The 18,811-nt window shown below is 39.6% G+C and overlaps 1 protein-coding gene across 1 annotated transcript; it reads left to right on the top strand.

Annotated features, from left to right (window-relative positions):
* c9 (complement component 9) lies at positions 1-12,328 on the top strand. The gene is made up of 11 exons (XM_066660631.1): positions 1-112; positions 517-625; positions 3,312-3,462; positions 4,396-4,540; positions 5,364-5,502; positions 6,441-6,698; positions 8,753-8,993; positions 9,425-9,568; positions 9,679-9,857; positions 10,106-10,334; positions 11,488-12,328. The coding sequence occupies exons 1-11, from the start codon at positions 39-41 to the stop codon at positions 11,643-11,645; spliced, it is 1,827 nt and encodes a 608-aa protein (XP_066516728.1). The 5' UTR covers positions 1-38; the 3' UTR covers positions 11,646-12,328.
* Positions 12,329-18,811: the final 6,483 nt, after the last annotated feature.

The following is an 18,811-nucleotide window of genomic DNA, read 5'->3' on the forward strand; positions in this document are numbered from 1 at the left end:
CAATCATCCAGTTGTAGTCCGGGCCATCCACTCTCACAATGAGGGCTTTAGCCATTCTGTTTTTATTTTGCTTGCTTCAACAAGCTGTTGGAATGGGTTTTGGAGATTTTATGTAAGTATGCTTTCTCTTCAAAAATAAACTAATAGACAAATGTGTATTGATTAAATCATATATTTATCTTATTTAGGTGAATAATAGTGATTACTATCATTACAATGAAAGTTACATAATTGATGCATTTGAATCACATCCTTCAGATTTACACATGCGCTGTGTGCATGCTATAAAGTGGTATACAATTATTTTTCTTGTATCTACGGTTCCATGACCCAACTGTTTAACTGTAGGTCAGGATAATTGCCTTGTTATTATAGCTGTGTTTGCAGTATTTTGCTTTTTTGAAAGACTACTGAATCACAGTTCCATTGGAATGACTTTATGCTGAGTGTGAAAGAAACTGTTTGAATGAATAAAAGTGCAAAAATCTTTATTAATAAAACTGATTTTGTTCTAAGGCAAAGAACCAGAAGGAAGACCAGAGAGGCTGATTCTCCAGCACCCATTGACTGCAAAATGACTGCTTGGTCTCAGTGGGGACCCTGTGACCCTTGCACTAAAACAAAGGTAAAGGAACTACACCAGGTTCTGATCCCAAAATTGGACTGGCAGAGCTCTATTCAAATAGTTTGGTGCTCCATTTGGACTGCGGTCTGCAATTAATTTCAGTGTTCTGAGTGGAGATCATTAAAAACCCAGGTATAAAGCTTTATCGATCACTGCCCACATTCCACATTTCCACATGCCTGTGTAAAACTATTCGCAATCCTATGAAAGCTGTTTTAAAGTCCAAGCTGAAGTATGACTGTTGGAAATGATCAGCAGTGGATCCATCTGGGGCTCAAGACTGAAAGTGTTTTATGGTAGAGCTGGTGTATGATTAGGTGCAGCCGATGCCTGGAGACTATATTCTTGAGCTTCTACTGCTTGGGTGGCATACTGCCAACATTATATATTAAAGAACAAGGCCAACAGTTTCATCCAAGTGCCATTTTCCTTCATGGTTTACATGAATCCTGAGTCCTAGTTGATTGCATTCCGTAGTTTGTTTGTGCAACACGACGTGCACTCAGTGTCGGTGCTTAGGGGTGGGCACTAAAAGATGGGGCCGGTTGCACAAAACACCTTAAGTTTTCCCTTTTAGCCCTTACCCAGTAAACATTTTGTCATTGATTCAACGTTGAAATAACGCACTTGGCTGCCGTGTAATCAACGTTTTCTTAAGATTAAAAATGAAAGTTGAAAAGACATCCAGCCCTGTGAAGGTGCACACTCACACAATCTCGAGTCGCCAATCCACCTACCAACGTGTTTTTGGACTGTGGAAGGAAACCCAAGTGGAGAAGAGGAGAACGAATCTCCTCACAGACAGTCACACCGAGCAGGACTTGAACCCACAACCTCCAGGATGTGACGCTACCTGCTGCGCCACCGCGCTACCCGCACTGTTGAGCTGTGGACATGAAATACCTCATCTGACTGGAAGGATACTGCAGCATAAAATCGGAGAGCAATCATTAACTGCGTTGTAGCAGCAAGACCACAGTTGCAGAAAGCAGCGTGATCCAACATAAGACGGTTAAACAAATCTTTTTAAAATTTAAAATCAACTGCTCGTCATTAGGCGCATCCAGTGGGTTTCACTCTCCTCGGGATACGTTCATTTATCGCCATAAACTCAGCCACGTTGCGGTATCAGAGGTACCTTCATATGTTTTCCTTAATTTTGGTTGCTAAAGTGTTTTGTGCAATGGTTTATAATAATAATAATAATAATAATAATAATAAATAGGGTGGGGCGGCAAGGTGGCGCAGTCACACAGCTCCAGGGACCTGGAGGTTGTGGGTTCGATTCCCGCTGCAGGTGACTGTCTGTGAGGAGTTGGTGTGTTCTCCCCGTGTCCGCGTGGGTTTCCTCCGGGTGCTCCGGTTTCCTCCCACAGTCCAAAAATACACGTTGCAGGTGGATTGGCGACTCAAAAGTGACCGTAGGTGTGAGTGAATGTGTGTCTGTGTTGCCCTGTGAAGGACTGGCGCCCCCTCCAGGGGGTATTCCCGCCTTGCGCCCAATGATTCCAGGTAGGCTCTGGACCCACCGCGACCCTGAATTGGATAAGCGGTTACAGATAATGAATGAATATATAGGGTGACCAGATCTGAGATGGTAAAAAAGAGGACATGTCTCGGGAGGAGGGATGAGCTCTCGTCCCTCGCTTTTCGCCGTTTCGGCATGAGCTTTGCCTAACGTAAACAAGGACTACTGACTACCAATTAAATGTTTACAGAGAAGGTTATCGACCAATAACGGTAGCTCTACAGTCAGACCGTCCAATCGGAAGATTTTAGGCTACTTCACCATGCCCCCTTCTCACTCAAGCGAACCAATCGGAGTAGGGGAGGGCGGGACTAGTTTGTGAACGAAACGCTTCTCGAAGTTCTATGTAAGCTCTAGAAAAACAAAATCCCGGACGTTTGTGTAATTCCACCCGGACATTTTTTAAGTCTAAAAAAGAGGACATGTCCGGGTAAAAGAGGACGTCTGGTCACTCTATAATATACAACCCTTATCAGTGCTTTCTGTAGTGTAGTATGTAAAGTTCCATAGTGTGTTGTTTGGGACAAAGCTTTATTGTCTAACCTTATGTTAATCAAATGCTGTTCCACATAGTTATACATACAATATTTTACTGCCTTAACCACATAGGAATCATTTGGGTATATCGAGGGCTTTCCTTGTGGAAAAAGAGTGTACTTAAAATGTACTATTTTTGGAACATCTAATTTGAACTAAATTAAATTATATTAAATTCCACTGAATATATATTGAGTGTACTAGTCATGTGTTATTTCAGCAACTCTGTAAGTACACTTTAAGTATATTTATAAAGCTTAGTGGGAGGCACTGGAGCCCACTGAAATAACACTATTATGTCCATGTCCAAGATTTGGAGCATCAACAAAACAGTTGATTGATATAGATAGCGATCTGTTTTTTTTTTTTTTTTTTTGTAAACCCATGTAGTGCAAAGATCATATGTGTTATTGTATAATTACTTCAGCATCATTAACAATATTTGTTTGCTCAAGTTCATTTTGAGTTGTATTGGTGATAACACCAAGGGAAGTTGCTGTGTTTTGAGACATGTTGAGGTTTTCTTGAAAAATGGGCTTCGATGCATTTTATTTTTCACAACTCCAACAAAGGATGCATTTTAACATCTGTCTTATTGTGTGTGTGTGTGTGTGTGTGTAGCATCGTTCCAGGGGTATTGAAGTGTTTGGGCAATTTGGAGGCCAAAAATGTATAGAGTCCATTGCAGAAAAAATGCTCTGTACACCAACGACTGAGTGTGTTGAAGATCCTCCACCTGTCTGCAAAGGCCTTCAGTTCCAGTGTGGATCAGGTCAGTAATACTAATGCTTCTTTTTTGATAATTTATATAAAGACAATAAACACTATTAACTCAGAATGCATATATGAAGGGCTGATGCAAAGATCATTCTTATGCAAGGAGTCTTTCTGGACTCCCTTCTACATTTCCAAGCTATAACCAAGTACATCAATGTATCAGTGCCTTCAGAGGATGTGTAGTATCCACCATCCTGCTAGTAGCCCTGGACATTGCTCTTTATCTGTCAGGACTTGAATAAGCAGTCTCTGGAGCACTAAGTAGCAATTTACTTGGGACTGGACCTTAATTATTGATTGAAGTTAATTTTACCCTCTGGATTCCATGAGTTTACCCAATCTGTGACTTTTGGTCTCACTAAATTGACTGGCAGAGTTGGCTAGCATGTGGATTTAAAGTGGCTACAAAATTAGGCACAATTAAGAATAATATATATATATATATATATATATATATATATATATATTTAAAAGAAGCACACACACACACTTACTAATTTTTTTATTAAATTTTACCTCTTTAATTATGCAACATGGAATTTTGGCACGGTGGCGCAGCAGGTAGCGTCGCAGTCACACAGCTCCAGGAACCTGGAGATTGTGGGTTCGATTCCCGCTCCGGGTGACTGTCTGTGAGGAGTTGGTGTGTTCTCCCTGTGTCCGCGTGGGTTTCCTCCGGGTGCTCCGGCTTCCTCCCACAGTCCAAAAACACACGTTGCAGGTGGATTGGCGACTCGAAAGTGTCCGTAGGTGTGTGTGTGTCTGTGTTGCCCTGTGAAGGACTGGTGCCCCCTCCAGGGTGTATACCCGCCTTGCGCCCGATGATTCCAGGTAGGCTCTGGACCCCCCGCGACCCTAACTTGGATAAGCGGTTACAGATAATGGATGGATGGATGGATTATTTTTCCTTCTCTTTCTCTGCCTGTAGGTTTGTGTATTAACAAACGTCTGCAATGCAACGGAGACGATGATTGTGGGGACTTTTCTGATGAGGAAGATTGTGAAAAGGTCCGTCCTGCATGTGGCGACATCCCTGTGAGAGAGTCGGACATTGGCCGGGTTGCTGGATATGGGTCAGTAAATCCAACTTCACTTTTAAAGAAGCATATATGGGAGAGAGCAACAGAATATAATATTGCATACAGTGGCATTGGGAAGAAGGGTGAAAATGTTAAATAATAATAATCTTCCACTAAGGATCTTCCAGAAATAATAAAAGGTCAGTTATTATTTAAAAGGAAGCCAGAGCAACACAAGAATAATGATGGAACTCAAGACTCACATCAAAAGACAAACATTTTATATTATAAAACTGGAAATTTCTCAGGTACACTTATGAAAAAAGCCTGGCACAAAGAGATGGACTGCCACCATCTCCAGAGTGTGTTCCTGCCTTTCACCCTGTGATTTTGCTCACAATATATCAGCCCACTTTAACTTGATCAACAACAAAAAGGGACCATCAAAGGACCACTTCTGACCAAATACTATTATTGTCTTGTGTTTGTTTGAGTGCATCAGACTCAGGAACAATTAGTACACTTACCCACTTAACCAAGACCAAGCTTGATATTTTTGGTTTGATTGATTGATTCCTTTATTAATCTCAAAGCTGGGACATTTACAGTGATACAGCAGCAAAGGGAAAGCAAAAAAGATAATAAATTAAGCTTAAACATTTTGAGTTCTAAAAACTAAGAAGGTGCTTGTAAATAACAATTACAGTAGAAGATGAGCAGCTGTAACTGGCTGCCACTTGTGGAATGCTCTTAAAACTGCAGCCAACATTAGCATAAACTCCAGTCAATGTCATAAGTTTATGCACTAAAGTTAGTGCAGGTGTAATGGCACTAACTTGACTACTGTTATAATTGTACATCTGTTTTTCACGAACAGCATCAACATTCTGGGTTCTGGTCCTCGCATGAACCCATTTAATAACAAAGTTTATAACGGAATGTGTGACCGTGTCAAAGACCCATCCACTCTAGAGTACAACAGAGTACCATGGAACGTAGCGGTCCTGCACTTTGAAGTGAGTGGTTTTTTTTGGCATGTGGAAATCAAAATTCTGTTTTAGCTAATGGAAGTATTGCCAAATATTAATTGATTAATTCATTATCTGTAATGTCTTATCCAATTCAGGGTTGAGTTAAATCACTAAAATGAAAATGTAATTAAATATCAACAGTAAACAGATCACTGGGTTATTCTGTAATAACTCACTTGAGACTTGAATTCCTCCTAGGTTTATTACACATATAGTTGTTCCTCTTAAAATTTTAAGTCTGAAAGCATTAATAAAGTTGATCATTTTAAAATTTATAATATTACATTTTGGGGCAGGGCGGCATGGTGGCGCAGCAAGTAGTAGGAGGTGTTGCAGTCACACAGCTCCAGGGACCTGGAGGTTGTGGGTTTGAGTCTCGCTCCAGGTGACTGTCTGTGAGGAGTGTGGTGTGTTCTCCCTGTGTCCAGTGGGTTTCCTCCAGATGCTCCAGTTTCCTCCCACTGTCCAAAAATGCATGTTGGTAGGTGGATTGGTAACTCAAAAGTGTCTGTAGGTTTGAGTGAATGTGTGTGTGTTGCCCTGTGAAGGACTGGCGCCCCCTCCAGGGTTTATTCCTGCTTTGTGTCCAATGACTTCGGATAGGCTCTGGACCTGGATAAGGGTTACGGACAATGAATGAATGAACACAAAAACACTCAAACAAATTAATCCCATAATCTGGGTTTTTTTTAAAAGAAGTTAGTTTGTTTAAAAGGAAATGTTAGCAATAGGACCGATGAGATATCAACACACTAATAAAGACAAATCCTTTTAGAAATTTGCTGAAAAAGGTTCCAGATGGAAAGTGCTGTGGTAGGAAAGTTTGAATGTAATAATCCAAATGAAAGTCCTGCAAGTCAACCGTAACTCACCTTTGTTATGGCAAAGCAAGTCAAAGCTGACTCTGATTCTTTTACCTTCAGACTCTAGTAGAGGAGTCCAGTTCTAAAGAGGTCTATCAAGACACTCACTCCTTGATTAGAGAGCTGACAAAGGAAACCACTTCCAAATTCTCGCTTGGACTGTCCTTCAAGTTCACACCCACAGAGTCATCTACTCAGTCATCTACTCAGTCATCTAGTCCGAGTAAAGTATCTGTCTCGGGTGCCTCAGGTGGTTTCAATGTGGACACTGAGAAGACAGACATGGTCAAAACCATCTCAGAATACAGCCAAACTAAGGTAAGTATGATGTTGAGGATGTTGTCTTATTTTGAATATTCTTAAGTAAAATATACTGGATTTTAACAATTGTGGTGCTTTTAGTGTCATTAGTACAAATCACAGCTGTTACAAGTTACCAAAAGTTAGTAGAATGCTCTTAGCTCATCTCTTCAGTCTGCTATATGAGAGTGAGTAAGTCAGGTCCAACATGTCTTTTGTAAATATGAACAAATCTTGATTGTTTAAGCTTAGTTGTGATTTCTTGGTTATTCTGCCCACGTTGCCAAACTCTCCCAAGGAATCCCTTTACCATTGCTTTTCTCACTGTGTTGGTTTCAATTGCTCCTCTTTGACTCGGTTAGGGGTCACTGGATTTGCCACAATTACGTATGACTTGAATGAGAGCTGAGCAAACTTAAACCCCTCTCTGCTATCATGGCAGAGTGAATGTCAATTCACCTCTGCTGTGCAGGCCATATGAACCGCTTATAGCATTGGTCATGGGTGCCTGGATCCCTGTAAATATGCCTACCAACCTGGATCCACTGCTGATGCACCAGGCTGGCGAGTCTGAAATCACGCCATCACAGGGCAGTTACTAATTAACAGTATTTTTACAGTACTCAAGTACTTTCTGGACCTGCACATCTCTATAGCTATAGGGTGTGTAACAAGAAATTGCACAATTATATGTTCACCATAAGTTGGGGGGTCAATTTGTCGAATGGGATGGGGTTTGTTTATAAGTGTTACAAAAAGCAGCAGTGTCTCACTTGCCTCGTGCTCTCCAGCTCCAATTCTGACTCTAGGAAATGTTAGCAGAGCGAACCAAAGCCGTGGACTCTGTGGGCCTTAGTCTGGTACCTTTGCCATTGTTGAACCCTTTATCATTTCATTCTTCCCCTACAGACATATTATATGCCGCTTCACTCTGAACTTCTACTGGTGTGAGAATGACATCCAAATTTATCTCAGAATTTAATCTGTTTAACATTCTCCTTGGAAAAATTGGGACATTTGCTTGCCAGAATTCAAGCACTGTATAAAACATAATATTAACTTGTGACTCTCTGACAAGGTCAAAATCATTCTTCAAAAGATCAAATATCTTTTTTCTATCATTGGACTGCCAAATGCCTAAAATGGCATACAAACTGTCATGCTGCTGCGAAAATTAGAGTCCCATGGGCTCAGGAGTACTTCAGAAAACCATTGTCACTTAAAGGAGTAATCTGTTATAGCAAGTGTTTAAAATTGGAACTGCAATATAGATTCAAAACAGTAGAGAGAGCTGTCTGCCCAGTTTGAGGAAAACTGAACCTACACAAATGAGTGCAATACGAGTTTAATTTCTTTAAAACACACAAACCATGGTATTTACACCTTTCAGTTGTCACTTTGTTTAGTTGAAACTCACAAACTATGAAGTTTACACTATACATAAGCGTCTATACTTTAAAAAAAATAGTTTGGAAATGATTTGCTTACCTATTCAGGAGAACATTTCCCAATGCTGTCTTATCTTGTTGCTTCTATGCTGGCTCCATCTTTCAACCACATGGCCAGTATTTAATCTTGTTTTACTACATCTCTGGATATGGATACTTTTAGAATGACACTGAAGATATTTAGGTGTGGTAAAATCTATCATTATCTTTGTTTATTTTGTCATTTCATGGCTACAGGACAAAATGTTTGTATCAGCTGTTGTGTGTACCTGGCAACCCAGTTAGGTGTGAACTGTACTGTGATAGGACAGAGGGTGGGATCTTAGGCAGAAATACGAATATATCCAAAATGGGCTCTTCTCTAAGAGAATATACTGGCTTCAGCACTGCTCTTAGAGACACCAGTGCTTCGACCTAGCCTGTTTCCTTGATCTATGATGACGCACCCTGGACATTTTATGACTGAGAACAGTAAATATATTAAAGATTGCCCCTTTAGTATCAAGACATGCAACATGAAACTATTTTAACAGGGTTCATTTGTGAATGCTGCACAAGTGTTTTCATTTAAAAAGTAATGAACTTATATATTTCTGTTTTCTACAATGCATCCTTCCAATGTAGGGTAAATCATTTGTCAGGGTAAAGGGCAAAGTGCAACTAGGCACCTACAGGATGAGGTCACGAAACTTGGAGGTCTCAGAGATATTCCTTGATGATGTGGATGCACTGCCTGTTGCATACGAAAAAGGCCAGTATTATGGCTTCCTGGAGGACTATGGAACACATTACACCAAAAATGGAAGAGCTGGGGGAGAATATGACCTTGTATATGTGCTCAACAATGATGTAATTACTGAAAAGCGTGAGTATAAATTCCTGACTGGTTTTGCTTCCAGAAGCCTGAAGATGAAATTCATCATGTATCATTTCGATTCAGTGTTTTCCTCATTTGCCTTCCGTAATCACCAAGACATAAATGCAAATAAATGTCAAGCTAAGTATTAATACATTAAGAAATTAAGGAAGGTATTAATATATTAAGGAATACTGCTTCACAATTAAAGATCATTTTAAGAGAATGCTTTGAAAAATTAACACATTTTCACATCTGAGCCTTTGATAAATTATACTTCTTTTGTGCTCTTGTGATTTATGTGCTCTTCTAATTTAATTTAATTTCTCAGACAGTCATTTTTAAAAAAGCATTTGTTAGTTTTTTCTGATTCATACATCATACATTTGCATAAATATGATGCACCTGTATTATTAATGACTCTTTCTTTGGGCTTTCAGAGGTGACAGAGGTCATGCTGAAGGATTGCTTAAAATTTGGTATTAATGCTAAATTTGAGATTGATAGTACTATTGGAAAGTTTGAGCCAGATATAAATACTACGCCAAAAGACAAATGTGAAACAATTACAGACAAGACTACAGGTATGTAAGTGTGGAAAAGTCTACTTCCTAAACAAATAATTACCAAAGTAACAAATAATTCTTGATTAAAGTTACTCTGTAAAAAAGCAATAAGTCTTTTCTGTCCATAGATGGTGGTGGTGAAAAGAAAGCTGTGATTGATAAGGTATTAAGCTCAGTGAAGGGAGGCTCTCCACAGTCAGCTGCAGCCATGAAGTCCCAGCTCAGTAAAGATGGCATTCTGGACTGGCAACACTATGCGGAGTGGGCAAGGACATTGGGACAGCTGCCTGCCCTCATTTACAGCGATGTAAATACCTCACCAGAGTAGCACTTTAAAGTTTATTGCAAATTTGTTTCTTTGATTATAGCTAATCTTCAAATTAGTAGCACTTCTTTTGACTTGAACATTGCTTTCTGGATCTGAGCAGTGGTCCACAACCCTAGCTTTTTATATTTAAAAAAAATGTCCAAAGCAGCTTATGATATTTTAATCATGTCACAATTTTAAAGCTTGCCATTGCAATGTTGAGCTAACGATTTTGGATGTGTTGGCAGCCTGAACCAATCTACAACGCAATTCCTCTGAGTTTCCCGGAGGCTCAGCCCAGGAGAGAGAACCTGATGAGAGCACTGAATGAGTATATAGCAGAGTACAGTGTGTGTAAATGCCAGCCTTGCCATAATGGAGGGACAGTGGCCCTGATAGATGGAGAGTGTGTCTGCTTATGTCCACTGCAATATGAAGGCATTGCGTGCCAAATCATACGTAGTGACCTAATGAAAGGTATGTGTATTGAAGACCACTCAGTTTTTACATGTCATTTTAGATATACACTGTTTAACCATTGCTGCTTTATGGCCTCTGTTTTATATTACCTGACCAACAGTAAAAACCTCTAATATTCTGGGAAAGTTTTATACTTGGGAAGAGTTGGATTGATCATAAAAATAATAATACATACTTAAATTGGTTAAGTGCAATCAAATCCGTATAGAAATATTCCCATGGATTCCTACTGTTATAGTGTGATGGTCCTCATATTATTGGACCTGTAAATGCTTTAAATCATTCCAGAGAATGAGAATTACTCCACAATCTAATGCGGGGGATTTATGTCCTTCTAGCAGCACTGACTGGTGACTATAGGCTCATTTACAGCTGCTCCCAAGTGTCTCATTGCATTTATGCTTTACATTAGTGGTCATACAAGCTGTGCACAATTGATTGTCTGTGGTCATATAGGCTGCACCTTGAAGTTGTGGAATTCCCTAAATTCACAAAGCATGTCTACAAATCTCGAGCTTTGTGCATGTGGGAACACTCTGACAAGCAGCAGCCTTCTGAAATTTCCATAATCTGAATGAATTTAGAATTTGAAATGCTAGTTATGTTTCAGAATAATAATGTTTCTGATAATTTACATATACAGGAAATTACCTTGTGAGTCCAAAGATTTGTAGCAATTAATGTTTTTTGATTCAATAACAATAATGTAAATATTTGCAAAAGTACTAGCATCAAAATTGTCCCTTAACTCACTTTTGTACCCTTTATTGTGATGTAGTAACTAGCCAACCTTAGAGGTGTGTGCAAACTCCTTTGGTCCAAGTGTGATATGTGCTTTAAATGAAATGATGATACTTAAATGAAAATGAACTATCCATTTATGAGTGTTGCAAAATATGCTCAAGGATTCCAATTGTCATCACTCTTCTAGGAACAGTAAATATTGTAAACGAATGCCTTACTGTAAATTGGTGATAAAAATCAGGCTGTACTAATTTTGTATAAGCTTCACTCTCACCAGTCACAGGTCTGATGTAGCTTTCCCCACTCACACAACGTTTCATCAAAACTGGCTCTGTGCACAAAATGAAGCAAAAGCTAGTATCTTCTGTTTTGTCTTTCTGAATATCTTTCTCTGTTGCTTTTCTAGATAAGAGCAAACCAGTTCAACAGGAGGGCAGCTGGTCCTGCTGGTCAGCCTGGTCCAGCTGCAATACTGGACGTATCACTCGTAATCGCACCTGCAATACTGGTGGCATTGAAGGAGCCATATGCAAAGGAGACACCACAAACGAGGACTACTGTTAAATAATGGACGCAAACACACATTGCATACCCTGTGTTCACATTTCACTGTTTCTTGATAAAGCAATTCTTTGTACGGAATGAAATATTTTTTTAAACAACTAAAAAATGTTGAATTTTTACTGTCACCTTTTATAAGCCACAAATTACACCAAACGTCAGTGTGACTGCAGCACTGAGAAGGATCAACCATACAAATCATACCTGCCTGTGGCGGCACTGTCTAGGTCCTGACTATTGGAGAATAAGGTGAAAGGGGAAAAAAGAGCAACCCTGAACACAACCTCATGGAACACTGAGAATAAACACAAGCAAGACCTGTAAGGACAGGTGAACATATTGAACATCAAGGAAACAAAGTACATAAAGGTGACAAGGCACAGGGTACATCTGTAAAATCAGCAAAAGAGAAGGCCAGTACAGAACAAGCAACTATACCAAACAGGAAAGGAGCCCTAAATTATAAGACGGCAAGACATAAGGATCACAACACATGGCAAAACCATAGTCAGTACAAAAGACAGAACAAGCAGAAACAGGGACTGTATAAGGACAAGACACAGGAACATACAGAAGGAAGACCCATAGTAAACATGACAGAACATATGAGGAAAGAAAAACAAAAATCAATACATCTGAGGAAATACAGAACAAATATAATGATCAGACAAATGTAATAAACAGACTTGAAGTTAAATACTTGAGTTGTGTTTTCATTTTCTGCAATAAGTCAGGCTTGTTCAGGCTCTGGGCTCTGTCAGGGATGTGCCGTGTCTCAATTACTGTTCAAGATGTTCATGAACAGAGTGGCGAGGCATAGTCTGGGACAGGAGGTCTTCTATTTGAGTTTAGAAGTGTCATCTCTGCTATTAGTATATGAATTCTTCATACTGGGGCCTTCAGTGTACACTTGAATGATTTGCAGGGCTGAGTGTGAAGTGGTCAGTATGACCTTCAGTCAGAGCCCATGGTTATATCCCAGAAACAAATGGGGTTCTATTACGGGGTGAGAGCCTACCCCAAGTGAAGGAAGTCAAGAATCTTTGAGTCCTGTTAAATGCTGGGTTAAATATGCACTAGCCTAAATAAGTCATAGGAGGAGGGAATTTGAGATTGACTGTAGTTTAGGTACAGAACCTGCTGTGAAGCGGTCTCTGTAAAGGACTGCAATGGTGAAGTTACAGTGGTGAAGAGATACGGCTGGCTGTGTCACCAACAGGCTTGAGTAGTCTCTTAATCTCTTGCAAATTTCTGAAGCAAGAACCATTGCTGATTATAAAGCTCTAGTAAATGTTAGAGTACTGAAAATATTTGGATTTCTCATGGTTTTTATTTATTTGTTTATTTTATGTATTATTATTATTTTTTCTTAGATTATATTTTTACTCTCTTCAAAATAAAAGTCTACAGGAAATGCCTACCGTCCAGTTCCAGGGGCCTTTGCCCTTCAGATTAATCAGAAACAGTGGCTAACTGCTATCAGATCCTTGTTCCAACATCTGGCATAAACCTTCTTCAGAAAATGCTGTTACTACAGGAAAAGGACAAGTGACTATATTATATAAGGTTTATATAGCACTTTTCAAGAACCCTAATATTTTAAAAAGACATCTACAACCATTTGGACTTGTAGTATATGCTAAAGTTTAAAATGTGTAGTTTTTCTCTTTGCTGATTCAGACTACTAAGGGTAGCTACTACTACCCTTATTAGCTGGTGTTGACTTTATAGTGAAGTTTGACTCTGATACCAGTTAGCTAGTGGCCAGTGAGAAGGTAGATGTTGCAAAATTGCACTGCAGCAAACAGCACAGTACAAAATCCAGTCTAATCAAAAAATCAAAAAGATCTAATAGACCCTAGTTCTCTGAGGTCATGGCACAGTCATTGAAGCTTCCAAGATCTGTCATGTCACATTATCTTTCCAAACAGCCCTAGCATCGTGAAAAATATGCTATGCCCTGTGTCAACCATTTTTTTTCCTCTCTTCTCCACTTCACTCTTCTGACTTCTCTCCAGCTCTTTTTCACGTTCTGTTCCCAACCCCATTACACAGAAAAAAAGGCAAAATTTGTGGCTGAGAAGACAAGTTTGGCTGAGCTTCAAATTTTAAGATAAGATAGAATACGATAAGCGCAGCAGGTAGTGTTGCAGTCACACAGCTTCAGGGGCCTTGAGGTTGTGGGCTCAATTCCCGCCCTGGGTGACTGTCTGTGAGGAGTTGGTGTGTTCTCCTCGTGTCCGCGTGGGTTTCATCCGGGTGCTCCGGTTTCCTCCCACAGTCCAAAAACACATGTTGTTAGGTGGATTGGCGACTCAAAAAGTGTCCATAGGTGTGAGTGAGTGGCGCCTCCTCCAGGGTGTATTCCTGCCTTGCGCCCAATGATTCCAGGTAGGCTCTGGACCCACTGTGACCCTGAATTGGATAAGCGGTTACAGACAATGAATGAAGATGCAACTTTATTGACGCCCTGTGAAGAACTGGCGCCCTCTTCAGGGTTTGTGCCTGCCTTGCACCCAGGCTCCAGACCCACCGCGACCCTGAACTGGATAAGGTTTAGAGACAATGAATGAACGAATTAACAACTTTATTGATCCCAAAGGAAATTTTTGTTTCACAGTGGCATACATGTTGCGAAAAAGCAGATATACATTAGTTAAAAATAAGGAGGTCGGGGGTCACAGAAGTACTATCTAACATTTACTCTCTTCATCCGGCTATCTCTATCCGGCTATTTTTGCCTCAAACTGTAGATCAAACAGCTGATGTCATGTGAATAGTTCTTTTTACAAATATATAGAATGTAATAAATATATTCATAATTTGTTTTGTACAAATGGCTGCTTGACACTTCAAGTCATAAATAATTTTCTGCTGAAGGAGTGTGACTTAAGACAGCATCCTATGAGAATGGTACTATGATAAATATTCCCACATAGGCTTGGGAGCACTATAGAAAAATGTCATCATAGTCAGTCCACCTCTGCTTCAAGGAACACAACCTGGCCCTTAATAGTCATAGAATTCTGTCATGAGCAGCATGCAAAATTTGCTGCTGGGATGCACTCGCATAAATTAACCACATTAAATATATGCAAAAATAAACACTGAAACAGGCGAACCACAGAACAACGAGAAATACAAAGACTAAATGAACACTGCCAGATTCTTCTCTGCTGAGTCCCTCCCTCACCAGCAGTTATAAACTTTCCCAAGCCTGCTGATCAAATCGTATTCCATAACTTACTGCTAACCTCCAAATGAATCCTTATACATCAACACTCCTCTTCCAGTTCCCTCCCTTTCTCACTGGCTGTTTACATGCTGGGCTGGTTTGTGGTCCGGTCTGTTTATCCTCTGACCCTTGGCTGAATGCTGTTTGGAGGAGGCACTGTGCCCATATTTTGTGGCGTCTTGTTTATAGGTTTCCCACAGAGATATGAATCTCTTGCCCAACAGGTGTTTAAAATGTCCGAAAAAAAACACCACTGCAAACTCTGATAGCCTTAAGCTGTAAAGACAGCTATCAACATTTATGTGGAGTTCCTGAAATTTTACAGGCCTTCAGTTAGATTTTTGACATTTCCTGCTGATATTTGAAATACATGTTAGCTTTAATTCATGTTTAAATTCTGCCCAAGCAGGAGCAGGTTTAGTCAACACTCGTACATATATAACTTACAATTTTCATTCATTCATCATTGTCTGTAACCGTTTATCCAGTCCAGGGTCTCGGTGGGTCCGGAGCCTACCCGGAATCACTGGGTGCAGGACAACTTATAATTTTGTTGTTGTTTTTTTTTTAGATAGAAATAATAGCCTTCAGCATCCACAGCCTGTCCCTTCAGTAACTCAAAAATTTTTAAGGTCTTTTTATTAACGAGAGCCACATCCTCAGAAAATGCATTTTTTAAACGTATCCATCTGAAGGAAAAGAGAAAGCTGTAATAATACCAACAAAACCATGAATTTTGATTGAAAAAATGGTAAGTAAATTATAATGGTTCACACAGGAGATGTGGTTATGTGGATTTAACAAAAATATGTGGACTCTTCTGTATTTAATAAGCTCTCAGCAAGCATTCGAAGGAAGCCATTCCTGAGCTTGTGATCAAGAAGGTAAAAAGCTTCAATGTCTGAAAACAAAATGAATTGAAGGCTCTTTGAAAAAAACCTAAGAATTTTCATAAATTTTAAATAGTTTGTTTGAACACCATTAATTTTTTAGAAAGAAAGCTATTTCTACTTTAACCTTTTGACCTTGTAAGTAGTGGATGATGCATTGGGAAGAATAAAAGATAATGTGTAACAGGTTGGACTGTGATTTTGAATTTTATAATATTCCTATAAAGTTAAGCATCACAAGCTAATCACATTTAACCATCCTCTTCTATGTATTTAATCAAAATAAAAGCTTGCCTTCCTACATATAAAAATCCTCACACTGAAGTAAATAATAGCCTGTCTTCAGATATTCAGCAACTTTTCCTGCCGTCTTTGTAGAGGAGCCGTAGGCATGAATGAAGTGCCAGGTCATTGTGCGGTGCTGCTATTGTGTGTTTATCATTAGCATAACACAAGTGCCACTCAACTTCTACTCTATTCATTGAGGCTGAGGGCTCTTGTCCTGCCTCTCTCACTTTCAGTGGGCCAAAAAATCATGGGTGCCATCTTGGATCTCTGCTCAACTCTCATGACATGAGAAGCAAACACAGGCTGAATGGCTAAACTTTCCAAGAGGCCCAACACCCCCCCAAATTTCAAAGGAAGAAATACCTACATTTTGTTCTGGCGGGCTAAAAACAGTTTGAGGTATGGATTGCATTAAAAGTAACATTTTAAGTAGACCATAAATTGTTTTAAATCCTTTTAAGTACAATGGCCCACACTTCATCTATACAACGACTCCAAGGCCGTTTTACCTGCAGTTTTAAATGAAAACTCTATTGTTTATAATTTGACCAGAAGAGAATGGGTCCTCCTTGTGAGTCTTCGTTCCTTCCTCTGATTAGGTTTTCCTTGCCACTATCGTCTTTGACTTTCTCACCTGGGGATATTCTTTTAAATGTTGCTTTAATTTTCAACTTCTGTAAAACTGCTTTGTCACAGCATCACTTTGTAAAAAGCAACATTCGCGGTGGGTCCAGAGCCTACCTGGAATCATTGGGCAGGAATACACCCTGGAGGGGGCGCCAGTCCTTCACAGGGCAACACAGACACACATTCACTTTTGAGTCGCCAATCCACCTACCAACGTGTGTTTTTGGACTGTGGGAGGAAACCGGAGCACCCGGAGGAAACCCACGCGGACACGGGGAGAACACACCAACTCCTCACAGACAGTCACCCGGAGCGGGATTCGAACCCACAACCTCAAGGTCCCTGGAGCTTTGTGATTGCGACACTACCTGCTGCGCCACCGTGCCGCCGAAAAAGCAACATACAAATAAAAAAATAAATACTTGACGTCAGCTCTTCAGTATCATTGTGTTAAAATGGTATTCTCAATGGTACTTAATACATTTATTGCAGTGGACCTTCCAGATCATTAGTCTGAATATTTATGACATACTGAACATAAGGATATATTTTAATGAGTTATTTTAAATTTTTTTTTGCTTTGCTTCCACTCTTAAAGGAGCAATCTGTAATATGGTGTCACAGTTGGTCAGGGATGAAGGGGAGGGCATAAACACAAGTAGCGTTTTTAATGTAAACAAACAAAATCAATCAAAAAACAAAGCATAACCTGAAAATAAACACAGCAAACACTAACTAGAATGAACTTGGACAGAAACAAACAGAAAACAACCATGAACTGATGTGAAGGGAAGCAAACACCCACACACGCACATTCAAGACCAGACAACGGAACACTGAAACCAAGGGGGTGTATATATAAACACGGGAATACAGATAAGGAACACCTGGGAACACACTGAGAGGGCCAGACCACAAAGGAGGAACAGGTGGGAACACTAATGACAAGGGCTAGGGCAGAGACAAGGGAGGAGTTAAGAACAAAACAAAACAGAGCCATGTGCTAAAGGAGTATTTGACAGACAACAAGGAAACTCAGAAATTTGGGTTCCCACTTATGGACATTTCTTCCTACATTAGACCAACCTCCCCCTACTCTTTTTAGTTAACCAAGGGCCCTTCTGCTTCTAAAAGGGAAGCTGAATGGACCATATGTCCTTCAGAAACCCTACCCGAGAATGAGAGAAACCACCTGTAAATATATTAACAGAAGTACTGTACAATATCCAATACAGGTTTAATGATATTGTGGTGAACAATGGTTTTGTTTGTTTTAATTTTTTTGTAAAAGAGCAGAAAGTTTCAGATTTGTGGGCCACAGCCTCATTGCTGAGTTCGGTTCTTTGGAGTTTCAGTTCCACCTTAAATCTACCACTGTATTCACACTTGTTTGATGTTCTGGAATACAGAATTCAGGTAGGAGGGCCTCACCGGAGTTTTGCTTAGGGTCCCATTGAAATCTGGACTGGCTCTAAATAAATGTATATATTTTTTTTTCTTTCATTCATTGTCTGTATCCACTCAGAGTCATGGTGGGTCCGGAACCTACGTGGAATCACTAAGCACAAGGCAGGAACACACCCTTAAGGTGGAGATGTCTCCAAATTTGGGAGACAGCTAACTGCATTACCAAAAGTGCTACAAAACCTGAACATTGTGAGTTACAAATGAGTTTCTGTGGCAATTCAAACAGTGAATAAAAATCATAGACATTAATTACAAAGACCTCAAACCTTTCTAGAAATAAACACTAAAAAATGTCAAACAACTCTGTCAGTTGGCAACTTCATTACTAGAAGCAAAGGTAGATGACACAATGCTTGCTCCTGATCCAACTATGTTGCATGCATTAATATTGAAATGAGCATCAGATGAATCCAGTTAGTTTTCATTATTCATAACTGATAAACAGAATTCAATGAATGCAAATTTATTATATACTAACCCAATTTTGTAACTGGTTTTGTAGAAACCTACAAATCAGAAAAACCCTAAAATAATGTTTTGTTGGATGTGGGGAAGTCAATGAGAGCAAACACACCTTCAGTTGGTTTTTAGTTTATTACATTTTATATATTATTAAAACCAATTTACGGTGCTTCTGAACGGTGCAGCAGTATAAACCCTAT

The sequence above is a fragment of the Hoplias malabaricus genome, chromosome 2, assembly GCF_029633855.1.
Source record: "Hoplias malabaricus isolate fHopMal1 chromosome 2, fHopMal1.hap1, whole genome shotgun sequence".
In the NCBI taxonomy this organism is placed as follows: Eukaryota; Metazoa; Chordata; class Actinopteri; order Characiformes; family Erythrinidae; genus Hoplias; species Hoplias malabaricus.

What these genes read in the sequence shown, in the direction of transcription:
- c9 (XM_066660631.1), top strand. Translation starts at nt 39, where the DNA reads ATGAGGGCTTTAGCCATTCTGTTTTTATTTTGCTTGCTTCAACAAGCT. An exon ending in ATGGGTTTTGGAGATTTTAT is followed by an intron (nt 113 to 516) that starts GTAAGTATGCTT and finishes TTTTGTTCTAAG; the next exon opens with GCAAAGAACCAGAAGGAAGA. An exon ending in AATTACAGACAAGACTACAG is followed by an intron (nt 9,569 to 9,678) that starts GTATGTAAGTGT and finishes TTCTGTCCATAG; the next exon opens with ATGGTGGTGGTGAAAAGAAA.